Source organism: Amphibalanus amphitrite, unplaced genomic scaffold, assembly GCF_019059575.1.
Source record: "Amphibalanus amphitrite isolate SeventyFive unplaced genomic scaffold, NRLGWU_Aamphi_draft 000205F_arrow, whole genome shotgun sequence".
In the NCBI taxonomy this organism is placed as follows: Eukaryota; Metazoa; Arthropoda; class Thecostraca; order Balanomorpha; family Balanidae; genus Amphibalanus; species Amphibalanus amphitrite.
This window is the reverse complement of record NW_024881700.1, coordinates 732,040-757,074: the sequence shown is the minus strand read 5'-3', so window position 1 is coordinate 757,074 and position 25,035 is coordinate 732,040. Positions and strand designations below refer to the sequence as shown.

The 25,035-nt window shown below is 54.5% G+C and overlaps 3 protein-coding genes across 25 annotated transcripts in view; 2 read left to right on the top strand and 1 right to left on the bottom strand.

Moving 5' to 3' along the window:
• Positions 1 to 16,731, top strand: part of LOC122385005 (vegetative cell wall protein gp1-like) — a 35,170-nt gene extending 18,439 nt beyond the window's left edge. For 2 of the 3 annotated variants that reach the window (XM_043372911.1, XM_043372909.1), the window contains 5 exons: positions 1,353 to 1,590; positions 8,445 to 8,561; positions 8,984 to 9,144; positions 11,790 to 12,696; positions 15,646 to 16,731. In XM_043372911.1, the coding sequence (XP_043228846.1) occupies positions 1,417 to 1,590; positions 8,445 to 8,561; positions 8,984 to 9,144; positions 11,790 to 12,696; positions 15,646 to 15,687 (1,401 nt within the window). In that variant the 5' untranslated portion in view covers positions 1,353 to 1,416 and the 3' untranslated portion in view covers positions 15,688 to 16,731. Of the gene's footprint in view, positions 1 to 908; positions 1,061 to 1,352; positions 1,591 to 8,444; positions 8,562 to 8,983; positions 9,145 to 11,789; positions 12,697 to 15,645 lie in introns of those variants that run through there. The other variant, XM_043372910.1, reaches the window with a different exon arrangement.
• A 715-nt stretch (positions 16,732 to 17,446) lies between these two features.
• On the bottom strand, positions 17,447 to 20,545 carry LOC122385020 (G patch domain-containing protein 4-like). Of its 7 annotated transcripts, none has more exons than XM_043372966.1 (3): positions 20,028 to 20,131; positions 18,420 to 18,881; positions 17,447 to 18,374 (listed from the first exon to the last, which is right to left on the bottom strand). In XM_043372966.1, exons 2-3 carry the CDS (start codon positions 18,874 to 18,876, stop codon positions 18,091 to 18,093), a joined length of 741 nt encoding a protein of 246 aa, XP_043228901.1. In that variant the 5' UTR covers positions 18,877 to 18,881; positions 20,028 to 20,131; the 3' UTR covers positions 17,447 to 18,090. The 7 variants fall into 7 exon arrangements, with proteins under 7 accessions (XP_043228901.1, XP_043228903.1, XP_043228902.1 ...); XM_043372968.1 differs by lacking the exon at positions 20,028 to 20,131 and adding an exon at positions 19,993 to 20,010; XM_043372967.1 differs by lacking the exon at positions 20,028 to 20,131 and adding an exon at positions 19,960 to 19,998.
• A 212-nt stretch (positions 20,546 to 20,757) lies between these two features.
• Positions 20,758 to 25,035, top strand: part of LOC122385013 (rho guanine nucleotide exchange factor 11-like) — a 146,743-nt gene continuing 142,465 nt past the window's right edge. For 5 of the 15 annotated variants that reach the window (XM_043372934.1, XM_043372933.1, XM_043372932.1 and 2 more), the window contains exons 1-4: positions 20,774 to 20,793; positions 21,053 to 21,136; positions 23,145 to 23,272; positions 23,937 to 24,100. In XM_043372934.1, coding sequence (XP_043228869.1) covers positions 23,262 to 23,272; positions 23,937 to 24,100 — 175 coding nt within the window. In that variant the 5' untranslated portion in view covers positions 20,774 to 20,793; positions 21,053 to 21,136; positions 23,145 to 23,261. Of the gene's footprint in view, positions 20,794 to 21,052; positions 21,137 to 23,144; positions 23,273 to 23,936; positions 24,101 to 25,035 lie in introns of those variants that run through there. The other 10 variants (XM_043372938.1, XM_043372937.1, XM_043372939.1 and 7 more) reach the window with 6 other exon arrangements.

Genomic DNA, 25,035 nt, shown 5'->3' with positions numbered 1-25,035 from the left:
ATTGAAGCGGAGGTTTTTATAGCCATTTCTGTATTCATTCCTGAGACATTGAGGGAACAGAACTGCTAGTATTTTTTTTGTATTTCTTTAGATGCTGATCAAAGCAATGCATTTTTTGGTAGGTACAGACTACAGTTGATGATATTGTATTCCATGTGCGATAAGGTGATCCGCATTTCTTTTCACTCGCCAACAACCGGCTTTGCTCAGATTTATCACAGACCTACTAAGTGTGACATTTCATTGTTTGCCTTCGCTCGGCACATTTCCTCATGATGAAGCGATGTTTGTGGGGCGACACTGCAGTGCGCACATCAGGGGCGCAGGTGGCTCACAAACGCACATCGATCACTGTGCGGCCGGTGGGCGACCCACTCCATCTTTCTCCAGTCTCGGCTGACAGTTGCTGTATCAACTGAAGCAGCGAGCGCACTGCGCCTCGGCTCTGCGTCTCGGCTCTGTCCTCTTACACAGTGGCCCTCTGTGCCGCCCCGGCCACACGGGACCCGGCGATCTGCGTCAGCTCTGTCCCTCCTGCGGCGACCGTGCAACGGTGTGCAGGTGCACGCCCCCTCCCTCCACCCACACCCTCACTTCGCCCCGACCCAATTCGCTTCCTCGGACATCCCGCATAGCGGACTGCATAGCGCACCTATCGCGCCCGTCATCACACACCACGTGACCCGACCAGTACGGCACGGTCAGAGTCACGTGATCGGCGCACGCCGCACTTACAATGCGACCACCTCTCGACGTGATCACGATCGCAGAGATAGCCGCTGCGCGCGGTGGTCGGTCGCACGCGCCGACCGTCGGTCACTGCTCCCTGCACCTCCTTCGCCCCCTCCCCCGTCCCCGTCGTCTCCCCACGACCCGTCGTCGTCGGCTGGACGGCAGACAGTCCGGCCTTGTGCGTACTACGGTGGCAGTGAGCGGGGGGCTGGTTGGTCGGTGCTGGTGTGTGTGTTCTGGTTAGTATCTGTGTGATATCCATCTGTTTCCGGTAGTCAGGGCTAAACAAGATCGACTTGTATGTCTCGCGCAGTTCGCAGTCTGAGCGGTGAGTCACAAGGGCTTCCGAGCTATCTATCTTTTACAACCAATCTGCGCAACACGCACTGCTGTAAGCAAAACACTTTATACTCTCCCTAATCTCTTGTCACCCGCAGAACTTCGATCCCGCTATCCTGACTAACCCGACTCTCTCGGCTGGAGGGGTCTCACCGCCGCGCCCGCCGCGCCCGCTCCGCCCCATCCTCGCTGCACCGCGCGCGCCGCCACGCCGCACCGCTCCGCCGTCAGTTGTGGGCGCGCCGCCGTCCTGACCGGACCCACGTCTCCCGTGTCTGCAGAGGCGGTAGCAGCAGCGGCGGCCGACCTGACGTCAGGACCAGCAGCAGGAGCAGTGGCGTCGCCATGGCGAGTCGCATCGAGAGCGCTCCGGCGGCCGAGCGCTACTTCTGCACTCTGAGTCCGCTCTGTAAACGGATCATCTCCAACGTGCACACCATCCGCACCATCCATGCCGACTGGCAGGACCTCAGCTACGCCGACCAGTGCGACGTCATCGACGGACACATGGTCAACCAGGTGAGTTCAGAGATGGTCAGAGGGGACGGGGACATGCGGGAGCGGAGGGTGGCGGCGTATGAGCTTTCTCGAAGCTGAGGGCTAGTTAGACCTATCGAGGTGACTGTCTTTGAGCTTTGTGGCTTAATATTGTGAATGATTTCTAATTTACTGGCGTCTCTCATTGCCTACCACGTCGATGGATTCTTTGTTGAACTTAATTACGATGAACATCATCCTCAGCGTACCATTTTGAGCGCCCTTTGTCTTTTATATACGACAGATGGCCTTTCGGTTATCGCTGCCCGGCCTTTGTGCCGCGTCTGTGCGGGGTTTACTGCGGCCGCTCGGAGCGGGTTATCACAGCGCGGGCGTTGGCGGCGCTGATTCCGTTCCAGATATCGCCGTTATTAATGTTTGCTGCGGTTTATTGGAGCGACACTTGACAGCTAGTCAAGCGCACCAAAAAATCATTACGGAAATCCCTTTCACGCCGAAAGCGATTTTCTCTGTGCGGCTGCGACAAAGTTTACGACTGGGCGGTTATGGGATCGGACCGTTTCTGTAAATAACTCATCGTGTGTGAACCGCTCCGGTCGCTCAGTTCGAGGCGCCGACGGCGCGGCTTTCCCTACCTTTTGGGGCGCGCGCTGGTCGTAACGCCGATGTCATTCCATTGTTCGGCGGCCGTGTGGGAGCTGGTGTCTGTGCCGCATGTTTCCCGTGGGTTTTCGTAAAGAGCGCTCACTGCGGCGCGCTTCGACAATCGTTCCACCGGGGGCGATGCTTCCGGTCATCGGTTTACGTGCACTGTCCGGTGTGAGCTGCTCAATTCACACTGCTTATCCTGCGGGCACAGTGGTTGTGGACTGACGTCTTCCCTGCGGAACTCCCCTCTTCCGTTACCCCATGTTCGCGTTTCTAAGATCGGAAGCCATCTGAGTCAGCGCTTAGCTACTGGGGCCGCATTCCTGCCGGCTGGCTCACTCTGCCGCCGCATTACTCGACTCGGCTCCCCCTCACGCGCTTAGCACCCCACGCCTGCGCCGGCCGCATCGCTCTGTATTGATGGGCGCATTGTCGGTGGCTCGTGCGTGCCACCCCGTCCGCACTGCGTGCCGTACAAGTCGATACCACCACCGCCGCTGGTGCCGCTACCTTCTTTGGTAGGCCGATCGACCGTGGTGCGTTATTAAAGGCCTCCGCGCAGCAATCCTGTGAGGATCTGCGTAACTCGGTCGACCCATTTCGGGAAATCCGTCCAATCTGCCGACCGCTGCCTTGTATGCAGATGAATACGGCGGCGAAATTCGCTCGGCGGATCAGCGGACGACGGGGAAACGGTTCCCGTCCGATCCGGATTCGGCACAGTTCGCCAAACAAGCGGATAGTCCGAGTTGTCCGCCCGGCGGAACGCGCAGTAAATTTACCTGTCAGCGCGGCGGTACCGTTTTCCGCATGTGGAGCGCGATGTGTGATCGGCTGGCTGCAATTAGCCGCACAATGGTTACACGTCGGGTTGGAGTGATTGAGTGGGCTGCCGTCGATCAGATAGGCCTGCTCTGGTCAGTTTCAGAGGCGTACTCGAGTGAAGACAGGTCTGGGCTCGGCCTAGATATGCGATATACATACAATGACACTCAGCTCCTGACTGGGACTGCTGTCTTGTTCAGCCTGCTCCTGGTGATGAGGTGAACATGACTGGGGTGTGCACTGTGCAGCCGTGAATGGTGGCGGGCACTGGGCTTGGCAGTGGGCACTGGGTTGAAACTTGAATAGAGCGTGTTTTGTTTGTGTTGAGCCGGTGACGATGCAGTAGTTCGGCTATCGGGCATTACTGAGAATGCTTGGAGGAGGGCGGGGGGCTACCATGCCAATTGCCATTCTGTATCACGAAAGGTCGCTCAGGATTACGGTATAGTTATTTGTCTGGGTGTTTGAATGCAGAGCAGCCTAACCGAATATTCCATAGCTCCCAGTGCATACGTGCTGTGATTGCCGAATAGCTGATGTCGTGCCATACGGCTTTATATGCAGGGCAATGTCGTGTTTGTCCTAATACACCCGGTCTGTATGCAGGGCGGCGACCCGTCCCGAATGACACGTCACCTCCATTATCTGGGCCCGGTCTCTGGCGGCCCAGCGAGCACTGGATGTGCCGCTCGGTTTATTTATGAAGCGTTCCGGACGCGCGTCGTGCCGCCGCTCCTTATGAATCTCATGCCCGTATGCCTGGCCGTCGCTGTGTGCTGGTCTGCAGTACTGGAACACACGTGCCGGCCGCCGCTGACTGACCTTGGCTGGCGCCGCCGGCCGAGGGACGGCACGGGCAGGGCTGCGGCTGTCGTCCTCAGGAGAGCCACGGGGTCAGTACCTCCAGGGTTGGAACGGGACCAATGGCACCAGCCCAGTGACTCGGACGGGATCCCGGACCGCTGACGACTCTGTTTAGTTGGGTTAGCCGAGCTATTCGGGACTGTTGAGGAAATGTAGCAGTCGCAGCGCTTGCTCGCTGTTCCTGGCGAGCAAATCCCGTTGGTGTGGATCGGTTTCGCACAGTGCTCGAGTAAGGAAGGATGAACTGGAGCGCAGTACAACAGGAGGAAAGTGATTTAATACTTTTGGAGCCATGAGCCGTCTGTGTGAACCACTCTCCCGTCTCCACATTATGACACCGCGGCCAATTTCATGGAAAAGGAATATTTCCGCGTCGTCAGTTGTGACGAGTTTATAAAGTCTATAAATCGGCTGAGCCATCACATTAGCCACCCCACTCTTTGAAGTATTGCATTTTTGGCTGAGACGACGTGCAAGTTTGTGGCCAAATTGGTCGATTAGCAGTCGGACGGCATGCTTGTGGTGTGCTGTGAAATTTAAACACCGCCGAGTGTGACGACCAGTGGTGGGTTGCATACAAAGCGCGCCTCCTAAGGCGGAACAACACAAAGACTGGGACTCTGGCTCGTCAGTGGCAGCGGATTCCTTTGTGTTTCGTATGGCTGCTTGGTGACCTTCCATATATTTTCATGTTTATCTCGCGCTTATGCTCTCGCGGTATCCCTGCCACATACGCTTTAGCCGCTCGCGTCCGCTATTCAGTGTGCTATTCTCGGTGGCTTACAGTTACAGCCTTGCTTCTCCTAGTTCACGACCACGATATCTCGACCTCGCGACCAGCCTCCTCACGACCTTCTGACCGACCTCCTCACGAACTCCGAGCCACGACCTTTCGCCGCCCAGCCTGCCCCTGCGCCCACCCCGATATGAATGACCTCATGGCGGCCGGTGGCTGACTTGCGTTCTGTTCTGTCTGCGGCTGACGGGCGGATCTGTCGGTGACTGACGTGCGGTTCTGTCGGTGCTCGCTCACCGGCCGGGTCGTGCCGGGTTGGTGCAGGCCGGCTGCAGACCATGACCGGCGCGGTACCGGTGCGTCCGGTCTGTACTGCACCTGCACTGTGCCGGTCTGTGGGCGGCGGCCGCGGCCCGAGCGCCGCCGCCCGTCTGTTTATAGCAGGCTGCAGCGGGCTGAGAGAAGGCAGCGCCCCTGCCTCTGGCCTCCGGGGAGGGGGTAACACTGCAGGCCGACCGACATGGGCGCGACTAGCCGACGCCACTTAACACAAACATTGCGGCGGCGGCGGCGGGATGAGAGTGTGTCGCAGACTGCCGCTGGTCTGGCGACACCCCTTCCGTCCCCGGCCGGCGCCGGCAGACCGATACCAGATAATAACACCGCTGCAATAGAATGATACCAGAGGCGGACAGATGTGGCGGCAGATGTACGCGATACTCTGATCTAGCTGTGCCCAGGCTGGACCGGCCAGTGGACTGGCCATGAGTCATCCAGCCACCCGACCCCGGCCGTGCGTCAAGCCTGGCCGTGGCGTCAGCCAGCCGCGGGTCATTGTGATGCACGGTCGCGCGCGGAGTCGCAGCCGGCTGTCGGCCCCATATTCGGTACGTGTACCCACATGTCGTGAAAGGGCGAGCTCCGATGCCGCCGCTGCCGCCGCCTTCACCACTGTCATCGCGAACTCGGGACAGCGGCGACGGAGGTGGTAGTGTAGGGGTTTGCAGAGGTAACGCCGGTGACTGCGCTTCTTCCTTGTTCGCCAGCGCTGACTGGCTGCCGGAAGCGCTGTGACGGCCAGTCGTCTCACCGTGTCCTTGCCAGTCTCACAATGAGAGAGCGGCCTGCGTGGGCCTGTTGTGTGTTAGGGGGAGCGTAGTGGTGGTACGCCGGTGAGCTCAACAGGCAGCGCGACCCCGCCGTCAAGTCTTCCGGGGTCTGGCAGTCGCGGTTTTTGTTACAACGTTCTCTGTCTGGTGGTGTAGGTCACAGCTCAGAGATCCCGACCCCGACATCGACCGTAACCCAACATCAGCACTGCACTCATGTCGACCCGGCCACGACCTCGACTCTGACTCAACATCAATACTGCACTCGTTTCAGCCCCGACCACGACCCGACCTCGATACTATATCAGTCATTCTTGACACATATCTTTATATCTCTACCCCGAACCCCACTTGACACCGATCCCAATCTTGACATTGTCCTTACGCCGATGCGAATCGAAGCACCTCACTGACGCAAATATGGACGGTTGTCTAATCGGAGCAGCTCCCATTTGAGGACTCCCGTCTTTCCTACTGTCGTCAATGCGTCATTCTGAGCCTTTTCACCCCCCCCCCCCCCCTTGAGGTGCTGTCGTCAGCCCGGCCCGTGCACGCGTAGGTCGTTGCCTCGGCCGCGGCCGCAGCAGGGTCGTGCCGCGGCACCAATGTGCCGGATAGCCTAGTCCGTCGGCGTCCCGTCGCCGACGACTTAGCGGCGGGGCCGTCGGAGCGGTCGATGGTCGGCGCTCGCGGCTCCCCGTCCGTCTCGTGGGGAGCCTAGACGTCCTGCCTCCCCTCCGTGCCGACCGGCCGGGAATCGAATTTGTGCGCCACGTGGTGTTATTTCTTTGTGTGCGCCGCCGGCTTGCCGATGAGCCCCGTCGGCTGGGGTCGCCCCGCAGACGTCCGTAATAGGCGACTGGTGGCTTGGTCGCGAGTCTGCCAATTTTAGCGCGGAGGGTCGCAAGGGTTCGGGTCAGAAATAGCCGGAAGGAGGCTGGTGGTGACGTGAGAGTGATGGCAAATACCGGGTTTGGCAGACTTTCGCTTGTTTTCTCTCGCCTTAGGCGTTGCAAGCTCGGAGCTAAGCTTGTCTATAGCTTCCGGAGAGATGTTTTATAGGCTACCGTAAACCTTTGATGGGCTCGGTGGTCCAAACAAGACCGCAACCCAGTAGCTCAGTTTCGCCTAACCTGTCTGATGTGGCACCTTGGCTTCCGCGGTCTAGACGATCGAATCGAGCGGAAGTGACAAATCGCATCTTAATCGTGTGACTCACCAATGATAACCTCTGTTTGAGGTTTCCGGGAAGTCTTCTTCACATCCACCCACTGCCCGGAGTGCTTTCCTTCCGTTCCCTTTTCCGTCCGTGTCGTGACCCCGCCTCCGTTCCCACCCCGGTGCGGCGTACCGGCCCGGAACTTCCGGCAGTTTGGTCAATGTCTGTAGCCGGGATGTGTGTCGCCCCGTGCCATGTCGCACCGCACCTTCCCGCTCCGTCCCTACTCCTTTTTCTGGTCGCTCCCCGTCCTCCCCCATCGCGTTCCGTCTACCTCTGTTCCCCGTCCCTTTTTGTCATGTCCAGTCTTATCGCTATCTTCATCTCTCCCATCTCATCCCATCCCATCCCGTCCCATCCTATCCTATCCAAGCTCTTCTATCCCGTGCCCGTCCCATCCCGACCGTCCTCCGTCCCGTCCTATCCCGTGCCCCACCCCACCCCGTCCCGTCCTGTCGGCCGCTCGTTCTCATCCCGTCCGTCGACTCCGTCTGCATCGTTAGTGGCCATTATGAGCGGTGCAGCGACCGAGGCACGCCTGCACGGCCTCCCCGTGGCCGGTGACGTGCACCGTTTGTCACTGCCAGACACGTGGCGCCTGCGGACGCCGCCCCGTGCGCTGCCCTTGCCGCCGGCGGCCACCTGACTCACGTGTGCAACGCCGAACGCGTCGGACGTGATATACGTGATGTGCGTGGTGGGAGTTCCACACGTGGTGGGGAATGTGGGGAGGGAGAGAGGGATGCTCGTCAGGTGTTCGTGAGATGGGATTGGTGGATGCGGATTTTGTTGGTTTCTAAAGCTCTGGCTAACGGCTATTCAGCAGACGCGTCACGGATTCATGCATAGGATCCGACTTTGTCATTGCGAGATTCGGCCGAATTTAGACGTTGCCACATTTGAGACGGATTCCTCTATGCTCTGTCTGTAAGAGATGAGCCGGTGCGGCCGCTGACGGGGCTGATTTCTCAGCTGACGTTGCTGATCTCTGAGCTCAAACTGACTGTGTGCTGACTGCTGAGCGCCGCCCCCACACCCTCCCCCGTCTCCGCCCGGCATCGGTGTCGCGTTCTGTCGACTTTCACCGTCTTGTGTTGTGACATCAGCGCAGCGTTGCTCGGCGTGTGTAAGATGTTCTTTGTCGGACAGTCTGAGACGCCATGTATGCGGATCAGTCCAGCTGTTAGTCTGCGCTTCCCAGGGTGTGTGACTACACGCTAGTGTGAATTTCTCAATCAGACGGATCGTTTGTAATGTGTTGGGTCCCACGAGGCTGCCGGTCAGTGATCACTGTCTATATAGGTATGTGAGTGCGTGTTTTTATTCCGCCATGTGTCTGTGCCAGCGTTCTGTACGCAACACGTTTGTTACTGTCCGTTTGGGATGGCTCATGAGCATGACTAACCGCTGTACGTTTATGCAAGAGTCCGATACTTTGCAGCGTCTAACCATATTTTCACATGTGTGATTGCAGGAGACGGCGGAGCACTGGCGGCGACTGTCTCGCCAGCCGGGAGACGGAGCGCCCAGCGTGGCCACTATCCCTGCCGGGCCGAAAATGGTCGAGGATGAGGATCCCGAGACGGGACAGGTGAGTGATGGCGCACCACGAATGGATGGGGAATGACAACATATGTAAAGGTGAGAGTTGACATTGCGGGGGAGATTTCAGGATAAAACGAGTGATGGAGTGGCGCAGGTGGTATAACCCTAAATAGATATGGAGAGGCACGGGACAATAGCGATAGGATCAACGTTCGGGGCTCAACGTTGCATTAAAAATAAATATCTTTGGCGGCTGTTTCGCTCAAATATTACTCTGAGATAAGACGCCGGTAAAACCCGTTTTACCACAGTTTTTTACCATAGGGTTCGTGGCGATACTGATGCGTTGTGACAGTGTGACCTGTAGTCCCCGTTACTGTGACTGTCTGGGACAGTCCCCTGTAACTCTGACTGTGACTCTTCCTGACTGTCCCCTGTGACTGAATGTGTGACCGTTTCCTCCCTCAGGTTGTCCGGTGGCGGGACGAGCACGCGGCTCCGTTCTCATGGCGCACGCCCAGCCAGGAGCGACTGGCGGCCGATAGCCTGTCCGCCGCCGAGCCGGCTGACTCCCCGGTCCGCCAGCAGCCCTTCATGATGCGCGACAGCATTCGACAGAGGCTCTCCAGGTACGGACTGGCTGGCCTCAGTCACTCGTCAAGCTACTCGTATCAGTAGCGATGGCGTCTCTGTCCTCACGACGTGTTTATCGGGATCGATGTTTGGCATGGAGCTAAATCGACCGCCGCTGGTGATGTGCTCGTCTATGGGCCGTGGCTATCCCCCACTCCTGCCTGAGCTGTCCCTCGATCGTGGCTAGCCCCACTCACTCTGAGCGCTCTTAGCGCTGAGCACCCATGTGTCTACAATCTACATGTGTCTACTGTCTACTGTAGTCAGAACACATATGTCTACGTTAGTCTCTCCTCTGCAGATGTGTCTCCCCTCCCTCTGGGTGGCACAGGCAGGGTGTATCCCTCACTACCCCGTCCGTCCCGGTCCCCGCTGCTCCACGATACCCGACCCGGCCTTCCCTCGCCGCGGAGGGAGAGGGGTGTTTGCAGCGACGCCATGATGTCAGCACCGCCACGGTTCGGTGACGGTGATCCCCGGGTGCCCACGTCAGCCGGCCGCGGAGGGTGACCCGGGGTGTCATGTATCGCGGTCAGACTGGTGGGTGTTAGTCGGGTGAACGGAGTGGAAGTCCACTGGGGCTCCACTGGGACTTCAGTGGGATTTCAGTGGACTTTGGTCAGTGGATGGTGGGTGTTTTATACCCGGGGTCCGCAGGGGATTTCGATCAGTGGCAAGTCGGGTGGTGTATCTGTATACCCAAGTGACCGGTCAGAAACGGGCCAGTGGCGGGTGCCAAATGCCCAGGGGACTTCGGTCAGTAACTTTGAATCACATGGCCAAAAGTCACCGGCCAGCGGCTAGTCGAGTGTTATATGCCCTTGGGACTCGTTTGGGACTGGGGACATCAGCTGTCGGTCGTATCATGCACTAAAAATGCATCGGACCGTGAAATGTTTGGATTATCTTTGAAATTGAACTTTATGAAAGTGAAAAGCAACGAACGATATTTTCCAGATCCAGGTCTCTTCGCAACACACATTGAACTGGACGTCAGAAAACGCGGTGGGGGAAGGGGAGGGTACAGTTTATCCATCTGAGGTCATTTCTAGCTCTGGAGGTCACGCTGACTGCTTATGACATCAGTGTATGGTAAACTTCATCCTTATGTCCGCGCATTAGATATAAAACTACCCACCATGACCGTTCATAAACGGTTTCCTGTGCCGTCCAGTAACGGCCCGGGCGGCCTCGGCTGTCCACGCTCTCGGGAAGTTTATGAATCATGTAAGTGTCGCGCTTATCTCAGTGTGTGACAGGCCAGTGGCCTAGAGCTGTCTCAAGACGAGTCTATCCAAACACACGGCTGGTGAGCGGACGGGGGCTAATGAGCGGCTCAGTGCCGGGTGCCGCGCTGTGCCCCGTTCGGGGCCAGTGACCGGCTCGGTCAACGGTCCTGCAGGATGCACCTGTGGGCGCTACACGTGCACCGCCCGGTATACACTGACCTAATGCTCTCCCGCTCCGGTGAAGCCATCAATTGTCGACTGAGGTGTTTATTGGTCAGGTGATATATGAACGAGCGATCGGGCGGTTTTTGTATTCCTCTGCGCACGTGTCTGGGTGCTGGGACGTGTGTCGATGATAGGATCAGAGCGGGTATCTCTCAGACAGTTACCGCCGCTGGGCTGTCAATAGTATACCCAAGAACCGTTCTTTGTGAGTCAGCGTCTGCACCAAGGCCGTATATGTAGGTAGGTCCGGGCCGCCTCTGATCAGACATTCGGCACTCGGTGCCCTGGTCACGCAGACGGAGACATTAATGTGTGTGGTGATCCCGGGGAGGAGAGGCGCCTGAGCTCGCAGAAGCGCCTCTGCTGAGCGCGAATCACATTAGAGGTGCAGGGCTTGTTCGGGCGAGACTTTTATGACCTACATATCGAGTAAAACCCGCTGTCTGCTAGGTGTTCAATGAAATCACTGCTTTCAAGCTGTCTTTCGGCTACGTTGATGACCTGTATATCATTACTTTTATGTTTTGAACTACATGCTATTGATGGCTCTTACATTATTCTTCATACTCCTCCGCTCATTTTAGAAGGTGCAATAACGCACTAAATGTAAGCCCTAGCCCCAAGTTTCATAGTCCCATAGCATACCTACAATTTTTTTGCGGAGTCTTCTAAATTCCTGTTGCTAGCTTTCCTAAAGCCAAGCGCCCCTGTTGGGACGCTTTTGACTGGCTTCTGCAGTATTTGCCGTTAAATGTCATACTAATGACTCAGTTGGAATGCGACCCGGGGTGTGTTTGTGTTTGTTTGTACTGTAAGCCGTGTGTTTATCCAAACCTCTCCAGTGCTGGGCATAGACCGTCTAGAGTTGCCGCAAATGTGGTACATGTGGTCCCCAACGTATTGCCTCTTCCGGCAAGAGCGACATGTTTGTTGATTCAAAAATAAGCAACGATCTTTTTCAGAGTGTACTTTCATGTAGTGAGGATAGCTGATGTGACGGTTCTGTGCAATTGTCGACATATTGCCTCAAGGGCACCGACGAAATTTCTCCTAGTTTCCATGCCGACTCGTGTGTGGTATTTCGATAGTGTGTATCCAGTAACGGGTGTTTTTGGAGACTGATCTCACCGCCATCAATGCCGCCCGACCCTATGTTTACCCTCGCCTTTCTTGCTTTCTGTCGACAGGGTGGAGCACATGTATGAGAGCTACTCGCCGAAGCGCACGGTCGGCGACGGTTTCGACTCTCCCAGTGTGGTGCTCGGCGGTTCCAGTGGCGGCGAGTCGGACGCGCCGGGCGGCCGCTCGCTCAAACAGCAGGTGATGTCGCGACTGGCGCACGGCCGGCGGGTGCTGCTCTCCATCACCAAACTGGGAAAACAGCCGGCCGAGCCGCGGCCGCTGCGGCGGCTCGAGATCTCCTCTCCCTGCTCGGCCGTGGAGCCGGTGCGCGCCCGCTCCGAGCTGTCCTCCCCTCAGCCGAGCCGCGGCGCCGCCAGCCCCGTCGGCTCGGTCGGCAGCGGCGTCTCGCGGTCCGCCAGCTTCCGCAGGCCGACCAAGCCGTGCACGCCGCCGCCGCCGCCGCCCGTCCAGGCGGCCGTGGTGCCCATCCGCACGAGCGCCGCGCACGCGCCATCGGTGCGCAGCTCCAGCCAGTACGCGGCGCCGGCCGCGCCGCCGTCCCCGCCGCCGCCCACGGCCGGGGCGCGCGCGCAGCCGACGCCGCCGCAGCTGAAGCGTGTGGCACCGCCGGTAGTACCGCCGCGCCGCGACTCGCTGACGCCCGAGCGAGAGCCGCCCGGCGCGCGGCCGCCCGGGGACGGCAGCGAACTGGCCCCGCAGGTGGATGAGACCAGGGCGTCACCACCACGGCTCTTCACACAGCAAAAGTACGAGCCGGAGCCGGAGTCTGACTCTGAACCAGAGCCGGAACCGGAATGGAAACTTCGCCAGCCTGAGCCGGAGCCGGAGTGGCAGCTCCGCCAGCCGGACCCGGAGCCAGAGTGGAAACACCGTCAGCCGGAGCCGGAGCCTGAACCGCAGGAGGCCCCGGAACCGGAGCCGTTCACCAGCGTGCTTCAGGAGCCTACCAAGGTGAGATTATTGAGAATTTACTTAACCCTCGCCGGCCGAGGGGGGGGGGGGGGGCGGGTGCCGCCCCCCCCCCATAGGGGTTTTTCGCGATAGCTCCGAACACGCTGGCGATAGAGAGCTGAAACTTGGCATACCTGACCTTTGATCCAAGCCGGATCTTTTGACACCAACCGCATTTTTGGGTCAGGTCAGGTCACTGACCTATGACGTCATAAGTGAACCTCTGCACGGTCTTCAGATGTCGCAACTTCGCAACGCCCTCACTGCCAGAGGAGATGTCACAGGGAAATGAAACTTGCAGGATCTAGTATCCATTATGAGTCCCACAACTTGTATATCTCGGATTTTTCCTAAAGGTCATATGAGGTCAGGTCATTTTCGTGACCTCACCATTATAAGTCAATGGGGAAAAATTCAAACTGCTATTCTGGCGCCGGGAACGATCTCCAACTATCTCAAGCACACAGAATCGTGATTTGATGCACTCCTTGCAAGGTTAGATGCGTCACTTTTGCAATGTTGACCTTGCGTGACGTCATTTATGACGTCATCAAGGTCAAATTAGTTTTTCGTCAATAACTCTTGATCAAATTGAGCTAGCGAGTCGGGAAAGGCACCAATGGACTCAGGAAGACCTGCCGAATCGAATGATATGCGACATGACCTCTTTCGACCAACTTCGTGACCTGGGGGTGCTGACCTGACCTTGACCTGAGGTCAACACCCCAAGTTGACCTGACCCGGACAAAAAGTATATCATTCGACGCGCCTGAGCGAGGCGAACACGATGCTGCCAAAATCGGCGCTCTGCGGCCGTATTTTGCGAAGTTATTCACCAAAAACTGAACCGTACCCTGAGGCACTTGACCTGACCTCAGAGGTCACCGGATGACCTAGGAACTTAAAATCGGGTACCAATCTCTGCGTCTCGTAACGGCGCACACGCTCGTTTTTTCCGCGACGCGCTAGCTCCACCAGGGGCGAAACGGCGAGGGGGGGGGGGTCGTACCCGCCCCCCCCCCCCTCGGCCGGCGCGTATGTAGAAAACCAATAGGTCCGGCGAGGGTTAAGTTACTTTCTAGGATAATGATCATGGGGTTTGTTTGTACTGACTTCAGCTATGTTTCCTTGCATTAGTGGCGTTCTACTATTGGTAAGATCTCTTGATGTCTGAGGTCGGCGATGTTTTATGACCTTGAGGGCTGGGGCATTGCTTAATGCAGTTTTCTAGTGTATTCTGCAAACAAATAAGGTGCCGTCAAACCATATCCTCGATTGTTATCACGGGGAGGCCATATTCGGCAAACCTGGGGCTCAACTACCGAGTTATCACCCACGCAGAGGCGAAGAAGGCTATGTAATATCCGCATACCTGTTTGGCTGAATGTCCTTTTTACTGCCATAATCGGATCGAGACTCTGGGAAATAATGGGGCATTAGAGGCTCACAAAAGTTCTACTGCCGAGCAGTCGCTACTCTAAATACTCCCATTGTTTGAAGTAAGCTTGGGTTACACTGCGCCAAATCTGCGCCCTCAGTACTCGAACTCGAAGGCGGGGTAGGCGTGGTAGCGGCCGTTGCAGGCGATGTCAGCCCAGTCGTAGCCGGCGGCGGCGAAGTTGGCCCAGGTGGCGCAGTTGTCGGTCTCGTTGCGTCCGTTGGGCTCCTGCAGCAGGCCGCGCCGCGCCCAGGCCGTGTAGTTGAGGGGCTCGCCGCTCTGCCAGCGCCAGCTATCGATACCCCGTCCGCGCAGCCCGAGCCAGACCAGCTGGGCGGCCGGCGGGAGCCAGTCCCGCACCCGGCGCCCCTCGGCTGCGCTGGTGATGGTCAGCAGGTGGACGAAGCGGCGCGGCTGCAGGGCGGCACCCACCCGGCGACCCAGGTACGCGGCGCGCCTCCACGACATGGTGACCCGGTCGGCTCGTGGCAGCAGGTAGCAGTGACGCCGGCCGGCCGGGTCCCGCCACCGCCGCCACCCGCGCGGGCACATGGCACAGCGCTGCGTGGCTGGGTCGTACTGGAGACCTCCGGCGCAGTGGCAGACGCCGCGCGGACCGCAGCGCGCGCCGCGAGTGCCGGCGCAGTCCCACGGCCGCCGGCAGATGCAGCCCACCTGACCGTAGCGGCAGAGCTCACAGAGGTGGGGCTGCGAGCGTCGGCAGTCGGCCGTGGCCCGCCAGCGACCGCGGCGCGACAGCGTCACACACTGCTGGCCTCTGCCGGAGGGTGGCCGCCACGCGCGGGGCTGGTAGTCGGTCCGTCGCCGCGAGTTCACCCAGCGGAAGTCTCGCCAGCCGGTCAGACGATAGAACGCGAGCCAGGCGGAAGACACACCGGCCGTCCGCACCAGGCGCGCAGCCAGTCGGTTCTCCAGCTCTTTGAGCGGTCGGAACGGCGTGGCGGCGTGGTGTAAACCTCGGCAGGCCATACGGGATGAAAACGCTGACCGGCGGATATGCCGGGAGACGCGCAGACATTTGCCAGGCAGCGGCCACCAACCGCGGGGACAGGGCGGCCGGCCGGCGGACAGTACCACCAGGGTCCCCAGTAGACCGAGCAGCAGCGGGCGGAGGGCGCCGGACATGGCGAGCGACTGAGGCGAGCGGCGGCGCGGCGGGGCAGAGAAAGACGTCCGGACGGTTCCCGTGATTGATGGAGTAATAGAACCTCATTGACGCGCCCGGGCGACTTCTCAAGGCCGTGGGGTGGAGGTCGGGCGAGCCTTGTTTTTGCTCAAGGGCAAGTTCAGGTTCTTTCGAAATAACGGGCTGTCGATATTATGAGTCAGTGCTTCTGCCCGCCACAGGGATGTCGAACAGCCGGCCTAGACATTGTTAAATGTTGCATAATCGTCTTACGACGCATTAGAAGTATATCGGTAGTCATTTACACACCCACTCGCCATCCATGATTGGCCGATGAATGATCGATGTTTATCTTTGCTCTCAGGTGGACATCAAGACCGGGTTCGACTTCCTAGACAACTGGTAACATCCTCACCAGAAGTCTACAAGAACTGGCGGTCCGGTCCGGCCCGCACATCTGACTGATTCGTGTGGAACAAGCACTGCCGCGCCCTCTGTGCCATAGAACCAGCGGTCGGGTGGGGAGCCAGCCGGCTGAATTCGGGTCTGGCTGGCTCTCACGGGTCGAGGTGTGTGAACGAATACTGCCCGTGTAGTGTCGCTACTGCGTGAGCAGCGCTTTCTAAGTCTCTCGGCTCAGACTGAGAAGGAACGAAGTGCGAGCTTTTTGTTTGGTGCTGACTGCGTTTTTCCTGATGCGTGTCGAGAGTGGTGTGTCATCTTGGTGTTTCATGTTTGCATATCGAGTCATTCGCTGTGTTTTTACACTGGGCGTTCTGTAGTGTAGGCATAATCTCGTAGTTGCTCGGTCTGCGAGGAGCAGCTAAGCGTTGAGTGTTGTAGTCGCGAGTTGGGGCGTCTCTCGGATGTGGCGCGGTAGGGTGCAGACCGACCAGACCGCCCAGTCAACTCTGGCAGCCGTGTGTGGAATCTCAGTGGGCAGACAGTCTGGTGCGCCGCCCGGTCTTCGTGTCGTGCCGTGTGTGCGTGTCGTGGGTGTGTCGATGCGTGATCACTTGCACGTCTCTGTACAGATCACAGCCTTTGGGCTGCTGTGGCCTTCTCTCTGACGCTGTAGAGCGCCTGGCTCATGTACTAACTCCGCTGCGGGAGAAAGTGGTGTGATCAGTCGGCTGGAGAGAGACTCGGACCAGAGAGCAGGCTGAAAGTGGCGAGTGAAGAGGGCATTCTGTCCGCTCTCCGCGCGGGCGGCGGAATAATCAACTGCGCCAACGGTCTAGTCATTGAGCTTGTGCGGGGATGACCGCGGCGCGAGGGGTCGGTCGGACGGTCCAGAAGGGGACCATGGCCGGCACCCTTCCTCCGGACCTAATCCGATGGAGGCTGGAGAGAGGCACCGCCACGGGACGGCGGGCGCCGGAGAGCCGATATTTTGGTTACTTTTGTACATTTGTCACAGACGGTTCACAAATATACGTTTGACAGGTTCGTCCCGTCTGTTCATTACAACACCGTCATTCAACGAATGGGGTTTCCCTAGGAAGGTACGCCACGAACTGAGCCCGAGTCAGCTTCATTTGGTATTGACATTTGCTCCCACAAGATGAAAACACGGGCTGAAAACCTGATCGAGGGAATATCTACCACCATACTAGCCGGTTAGCCTGAATGGATGTCATGTGAGAAACAGTCACAGGTGGGAGACAGGACGAGCGTGTCGCTTGTCTCATGACCGACTAGTGCCTAGCGGCCAGTCACTACTCATCTTCAGGCTACTCAGTCGTCATCGGGTCCAAGGCCCTATATAAGATCGGGTCACTGAAGACCCTTTATGATTATCAGCAGATCAAGAGCACTTATGACCACGCCCCCCTCCCACCGAAAAACTAAACGAAGCACGCTTCCCCGTAAAAATACGCCCGGACATTGCGTCCGATTGGCGATCCTCCTCAATTTTTTCCAGCGTCAGATGCTCAACCACTGTTAATTGTCAGGATTCTCCACGCCCTCTTTCTTCCCACCAAAGAAGACGTACCAGTGAAAAGGTGTGCTAGTTTTACCTGAGACACTGCTAACACAACTATCAGTTTCTAAGTCCAAGGTTATGAGTCACCCGTCTCTAGTAGGTACCCTGTCATCTCCGGTAAAAAAGTTGAACCTCCAAATTATGCATAGAAATCCACTAACATTAGATACACGACACATTATAATTGATCTAGTTTGTATTCGACCCTTTTCGTCGTTACCGGTACACCCTTTTGAAGGCATTATTTAAATGTCAACAGACAACAAATCAGAAAATACGATGCATACGCCCTCTACCATACACATGGATGCTGCATGGCCTACGAAACGATGTAAAATCGTGCATATTAATCAGCACACGTTCGGAGAGCCCATCGCTCCAAACAGGCATCAACATACATCGCACCGTCCATGCGCACCAAAACCTCAGTCCAGGTATATAAAACACTACCTCAATGAGCGGATGCTGCAACCGAGGGTTTTCAGTCCACCTGGTGGCATATCCCAATACTTATAGTTGTTGCTGCTGAGATGGGTACAGAAGGTGGCGCTGAGGCCAAATCGTGCATTCGGAGCTGGGAGCACGGTGCACAGATGCTTTCCGGGCGAGATACCGAGCATCGTCAATGCTTTATTTCATTCCGTTCAGTTGGTTCCACATTGTTCTGTAGCGTGTTGACATAAAACTCAGACGAGGCCCATGAATTGTACGCAAAATGTTGCATTGTACGGAAGTATAACAGATGTGGCAGTGCGTGCCGTAAACTGCACTGCGGTCATTTCCTTGCCGATAGAAAACAGTTTTTAGTGCCGATTCATCTTGTCAGCTGCTTGCTTGTGATTTTTGCTTTTTCTTTTTCCTTCTCTCTGATGTAGAAACGACGGTACTACCGTCTTCAGCGATTGATTCATCCACCGCATCTAGATCTGGCTTCTTTCGCTTCTTCTTTTTCTTTTCAGATTTCAAACAATCTACCGCAGCGCTGCCTAGGTCATCATTATCCAGGATAGCAGAGCTTGGATCCTCTCCTTCATCAGCCTTCCTCTTTTTCTTCTTTTTCATGGTCACGTCTTCCTCGGCGGGTTTCTGGCCCGTCAGTCTGGCCAGGATGGCGGCCTCCTGGGCCACGATCCTGGCCAGCTTTCCGTCCATCTTGTGGCCGTGCCGGGCGCCCTTGTGCGCCGTTCGGCCGCCGCACGCCGCCAACAGCTGTTCGTCACTGAGGCGCGACTCAGCCGGCGCCGCCTCCTCAGGACCCTCACCATCAGCCTCACCACCGCCAGTCACACTGCTACCCACCAGCGTGCCACCAGTCACAAAGTTGCTGTATGCCGATTTGACCACCTTTTTCTTCTTCTTTTTCTTGGTGTTGCTGGTGGCCAGCTGGCAGCCATCTGAGGCCTCATTAACAGTGACATTAGCAGCAGCTGTGTTGTAGGCCTCACTCCACCAGGTATGCGTGAACTCCTTGGCTGGGTCATGACCAATGCCAGTTGTGTCAAACTTCAGCTTTGGCTTTAGTGCTTCTGCAATGCCATTTCGGCCTTTTCCCAGACCATCTCCCTCCTGCCACCCAAGCTGCTTCAAATGTTCTCTTGCAAAGTCCATTTCAGCTGCAGAAGGAGAGCAAAACTGTCAAAAACATTGAATCAATCTGGAATATTTAGACTGTCAACCCAGGATCAACCACAGGCGCTATGATGCCCCCCCCCCCAATCTTGCATTGATAAGAAAAATAAGCAAAGCAATGAAAAACGTTTTGTTACGAGCGAGCGAGCGCAGCGAGCGAAGCGAGTCTTTTCAATATAACGGAAAAATATCAGTATGAGCGGCCCCGCCCGGCCTGTAACGCTTTTGAGAGGGTTATATCTCAGCAACCGCTGGACCGATTGGCCTGCGGTCTTTTTCCTGGGTAGCCCCATCCCTTCTACCCCGTAATTGACTACTTTTGATACATCTCAGTGACCGTCGTGGCACGTGCCACGTGAAAAGTCAAGGGTGTTCATTTTCAAGCTGTTTTGCAAAAGTAGTGATTTTGAGACGCCCATATCTCAGCAGCCGCTTGGGCGATTGTCTTGCGGTAGTTTTTGTAGGGTAGCTGCATCCCTTCTACCAAAGGTTGGAGACTCCCACTGCACGTGCAAAATGCAAAAAGAAAAGGTGCCAAATTTGTTCCCATTTCAATAGCTCGGTAATTACTGGGGCGATTTCGCTGAAACTGGGCATACAGGTAGGCACCCACCAGGCAATGCATTCCCATGTGTTGCGGTTAAGGTGCTACTGCACGTACGCACGTGCAGGGGGCGCTCCCAGATCTCGAGAACGGCTGGGCCGATTGCGCTCAAATTTGGTACAAGGTTGGGGACCAGTTAGTAGGGTGCCGTGCTTAAGTCAGTTTGGACCTCGTTTGCACGTGCGCACGTGCAGAATCCCGCTTCCAGATCTCAGGAACGGCTGGGCCGATTGCGTTCAAATTTGGCATACCGCTAGCTACCGGTTAGAAGGGTGCTTTGCGCAAGCCCGTTGGAAGTAGGTACCCTCTCTCGCCCTTGCGCACGTGCAGGGCTCACTATCTCGCTCGCTCGTTCTTCGCCCAAAAGGCGTTTTACTGGTGATTTTAAGTGGAAAACACTATCTTACACTACAGCTAAATTGAAAAGCACCACGCTTCACACCAAGGCAGTTTTACACCTTCACACGCCTTCACACCACCTCCACACGCACACAAACACAAGATCAAGGTATATAAAAACACTCACAAGATCAAGATTGGATCATCGATTAGAGATTATCCATGATTGGATCAAGATTGGATTGTCACATGCTCGTTCGCGTCATGGTTGTATAAGATGCGCCAGTATTTGTAAAAGTATTGTGGCGAATGCTACTACTAAAATATGTTTTGCATTTACTGCAGCTATGAAAGAGTCAAGCTTTTGTTTTTATTTCGACTTTTGTGATGAAACTGATATTTGTATCACAAGAATTCTATCCGAGTTTAAAGCGGACAAGGATCATTTGATGCAGAGTTTTGAAAAGCCCAGAAAACCCTGGATCATTCAATGAATCAGAACCATGCGTTTTTCGCCCAAAGTATACCTAAACCGGATGAACCTCAAATGATCAAAAAGAAATTATGAATGACTTGATTCATCGATTGATGTTGATGATGCCTTTCATCGCATTTAGATGGAATTCATTGTAATGCACATTATAACTGATCCTTGTTTATGAATGGACGAAACTTCTTGATGGAGATGTAAACAAACATGTCAATGACTGTGCTCATCCGCACTACCGACGCACTACCAACCGTTCTATTTTCTTTAAATTGTTTTGGGATTCTTCAAAACATATCAAAAGTTTGTTGCATATGTTTAAGTCAATAGTTTCTATTCTTACGATCGGAATTGCTATATCATTTGGAAATAGTTGAAACTATATTTATTCGAATGATTTTGGATAAGCTTGAGGCTCCAGAATACAATTATGGCACACGAATACACATACAATATACAAGCTTTTGTGCGTTGCGTGTGTTGAATTGGGATTAATTTGCGTCATAAGGGTTTCTTGGTCCATTGTGACTGAGTTAAGTTGTTCTAATTTAAACCGAAAAGCTTCCTTTACCGATTGCTTTCATCGAACTCTCGGCATAGCAATAATACCATCTCGATCTAGCACTCTGATTCGTAAACGTACGCCCACTTCAACACTGACATAATTTCCATAAATGCATTTTGGGTTTTGTTTATCTATGATGATAATAGTGATCCTCTTGCAGGACTGGTTGAAGTTGTGAGAAGAATAAATACTTAGATTTAAACTCCAGTCGGCCCTTAAAAGTATTAATCACGAAGAAGTCAAGGTAAGCGACGGCAGGTCAATGTCAATTTGTGTATATGAATGTCAGCACAGTGTAAGGGCTCCTTGATGATAGGGTTTGTTCCCGTCGCTCCTCTAACCTCCTCCAAGCTCCTCTAACCTCCTCTCGTTTCAAAAAATCGTTCCCGTCGCTCCTCCAAGCTCCTCCAAGCTCATCTTGATTTCACATCTCACCACCACTATTTGCCTCCTCCCTCATCCCAAACGAAAGTTGGTTTTTTGGAGGAGGCTCTTGCGTAGACATATTTGGCGCACGTAATACAAATGTGAATTGTTTATAAATGAGATTTGAGGGAAGTGGAAATGATTTTAGTGATTGATGACGATTGGATATCTTTAAATAGTAATGTTTGATATTAATCTAAGGTTATTTTATTAGAAAGCGATTGTTATCTCTTGATTTATGTTTGCGCGCCATAAATCGGCGACGGTTACAGCCCGCAAACAGCTGATTTCCTCGCGAAAATGTTCCCGTGGCTCCTCTGAAACGGCTCTCCTCCAAGCTCGTCCAACCTCATCCGAGATTTTTTGGGAGGAGCGACGGGAACAGACCCATTGTCATGGTTCCCATATGTCACTTGTGCAATTAATGGTCTCATCAGATTCTTAGTGCTCATTAAATGATTGATGTTTACCACTCATCTTGAAGTTGAGACTAAAGCTGATCATCAGGGCCCTGATCGGCGGCCGGCTAGTACTCTTGCCGGCGCTCACATACGTGCTGGTTGCCCCGGCAACGGGCTATTGACCAATGAGAAGCTAGGAAAGTGCAACGTTACTGCGATTTTTCATATACCTGTGCCCCCCTGTAGTGCGCTTCTCATTGGTCAATAGCCTGTTGCCGGGGCAACGTGCACGTATGCGTGCGCGGGCTAGCGCGCTAGCCGGCCGCCGAACAGCGCTCAGAATCATAGGTCAGGTAGGTGCCTAACTACCTACTGCACTAGTGGTTGGTAATTTTAGGACTAAAGAGAGCACTGCCCAAATTATAAATCTGAAAAAGCTGATCAATGCATGCATGTATACTACTTGTCTTGGTATTAGTAGAGCAGACTTCACACGAAGGTTTTCCAACCAAGGAGAGGTGCTTTGCCTGGAGGCATACTTCTTTCTAAAAAAAACCTAAACAAACCTAACCTAACCTGACCTCCCTACAACCTACAAACCTACAGCGCCTCTCCTTGGTTGGAAAACCTTTGTGCGACGTCTGCTCTACTAATGCCAAAGTCTTTTCAAACAGAGTAGTCAATTACAGGAACAGATGGAAGATCGCCAAGGGATGTAGCAGGGGCTTCATGTGCAACCATGTTTTTAGGCAAGCTAGACCAACACTGGGCTACGGCACCTGCTTTGATGCCATGATAACCTTATTTCCTAATTCCTAGCTCTATTATAGTAAAGTTGGATGACAAATCGATCCTTAAATCAGGAAATTTAAAGGTGCTTTGATATAATTGCTGCTGTTAGATTTGATGTTGTGATGATTATATGTTGTCTGCAGTAACACACATAATAATGTACAGGAATGTCAGCATTTCCTTTAGTTTTTCCTGATAGGCTTCATGTCTAGGGGATAGGAACTGCTTGTAAAATAGATACCTACTTATTCATTGAGTTATATTGGCCAGTTTCAGCAAAAAATCATCCCAGCAATCAAGCATGTCATATAGTTACCTACTTGAAAAATTTGGATTGAACTGTTATGTTTATCTGAACTGAGCATGTGTAGTTTTGAGGACATTAATGTGCCTAACTGGTTGTATTCTTCTTATTTTGTTGTATATATCATTTTTACCTTTTACAGTTATTGTATTAGCATAATCAAGACAATTATTGAACTGCATGCTTTCAGCTGTATTGTGTCTAATTCTAGTCTACCTATTTTGTTTAATGATGGTTTCTCAAATTTTGTTGTAGTTTGAAAACTACAGCTGATATTCTTTTGTGTGAGGAGCATGCTTCCTCACACCATCCTTTTTTGTGTTTTTCAGTGTCATTGGTTTCTGCTCTCTGTGTGTGGACTAACTGCAGCCACTAGGCGTGAGCGCATGCCCCGGGACAGGTGGTTGCGACCCTAACCTGGTTGTGGTGCTGGGCTGGCGTGCATCATGCATCGGAGGTGGGTGCTGAGGCAGGGGAGCTGTGTAACCGTGCTCCTCCCTGACAGCTCCTGCCTGGCTCAGTGGTGCTGTCCATTCAGGCCAGACCTGTGCAACATTGCAATTTGCTCTACAATTGATTGGCGCAAGTGTTACCTGTTACCATTCTTTTTAACAGCCAGGAGTTAACAAGTAACCATTCCACAGCTGTCCAGGCTGCCTGACTTGCTCATCTTCTCATTTATGCAGACACTCCACCCCAGTCTCCAAGCCCTGATGTTAGCAATATCCATATCAGTATTTGGTTAAGGCAAATAAACAACAATTGCCATCCTACCTTGTCTCTTGAGTTGTTCTTAGTTCTGATACAGATCCACATGTTGTCCAGGACATAATGTCTAAGCATGGGAGTGTCCTGACCTTAGTTGATTTTTGGCATACACTTTCACATATTCAATCCTTATGCAAAAATGCAAAAATATGTTATTGGGCATACATGGATGATGACGTTCATCGCCATTGAATTTGATCGGATATTATTATTCACTCGCAGTATTTCGGCATTATCTATGATAGCAGGTATGCATTGTTCAGCCTTGGAGCAGTGTCCGTTCCCGTTATGTCCAGCCGTGTGACCGTGTCCGTTGCCCGCCCCGCCCGTGTCTCCCCGTGCGCGTCGCGCAGGTCCTCGGGCGGCCGGCTGGCGCAGGAGTGGGTGGCGTCGCCGCGCTCCGCCGGAGAGCAGCAGCTGACCCACCAGCGCGACGTGATTGTGCACCGCGACAACACCGGCTACGGCTTTACCGTGTCCGGCGACACGCCCGTCTCCGTGCTCAGCGTCAAACTAGGTGAGTCAGATAGACAGGCAGCGTCAAACTAGGTGAGTCAGATAGACAGGCAGCGTCAAACTAGGTGAGTCAGATAGACAGGCAGCGTCAAACTAGGTGAGTCAGATAGACAGGCAGCGTCAAACTAGGTGAGTCAGATAGACAGGCAGCGTCAAACTAGGTGAGTCAGATAGACAGGCAGCGTCAAACTAGGTGAGTCGTGTAGCCCGTCTCCGTGGTCAGCGTCAAACCAGATGAGCATTAGAAGAACACAGCGTCAAACTAGGTAAGCATGAGAAGGTCTCAGCAACAAACTAGGTGGACATTAGAAGATCTCAGCGTCAAATTAGGTGAGCATTAGGTCTCAGCAGCAAATTAAGGTGAGCCATGCAACTCATTCCATGCTCAGCTCAACGTGAAACCAGGTGAGTCTTGCAGCCCGTCTCCGTGCTCAACGTCAAACTAGGTGAGTCCGTCTCCGAGCTCAACGTCAAACTAGGTGAGCATTAAAAGGGCTCAGGCTCAGCGTCAAACAAGGTGAGCGAGGCAGCCCCTCAGCATCAAACGGACGGAGAGGCAGGCAACGGCTTACCAGGTGAGCCCTACACCAGAGGGACCCTACTTGTCTGCTTTCTCGTAGACTGCAATGGACTTTGATTTTCCGTCATCGTCGTGCCTCTTTTCTGTGTCATTCCTTCTCTACTAGCCAATTAAAAGGACGATTTTGGTTATGGGGAGCACGCAACCATATCATCCAAATAATCCACCTTCGATCTTCCATCGTATTGGACGGACGAATCTTGTTTACTACCCATGGTGCGGATAGTGGCACCAACCTACCAGTCTGTCTACTTCGCTTATGCAGAAACCGTCATAGTCATGATCGTCAAGTGTCGGCCGGTCGTTTCCATTTGTGAAGGCTCTCGAGCTCGGTTTCAAGGCTGGCGGTGGGCGGT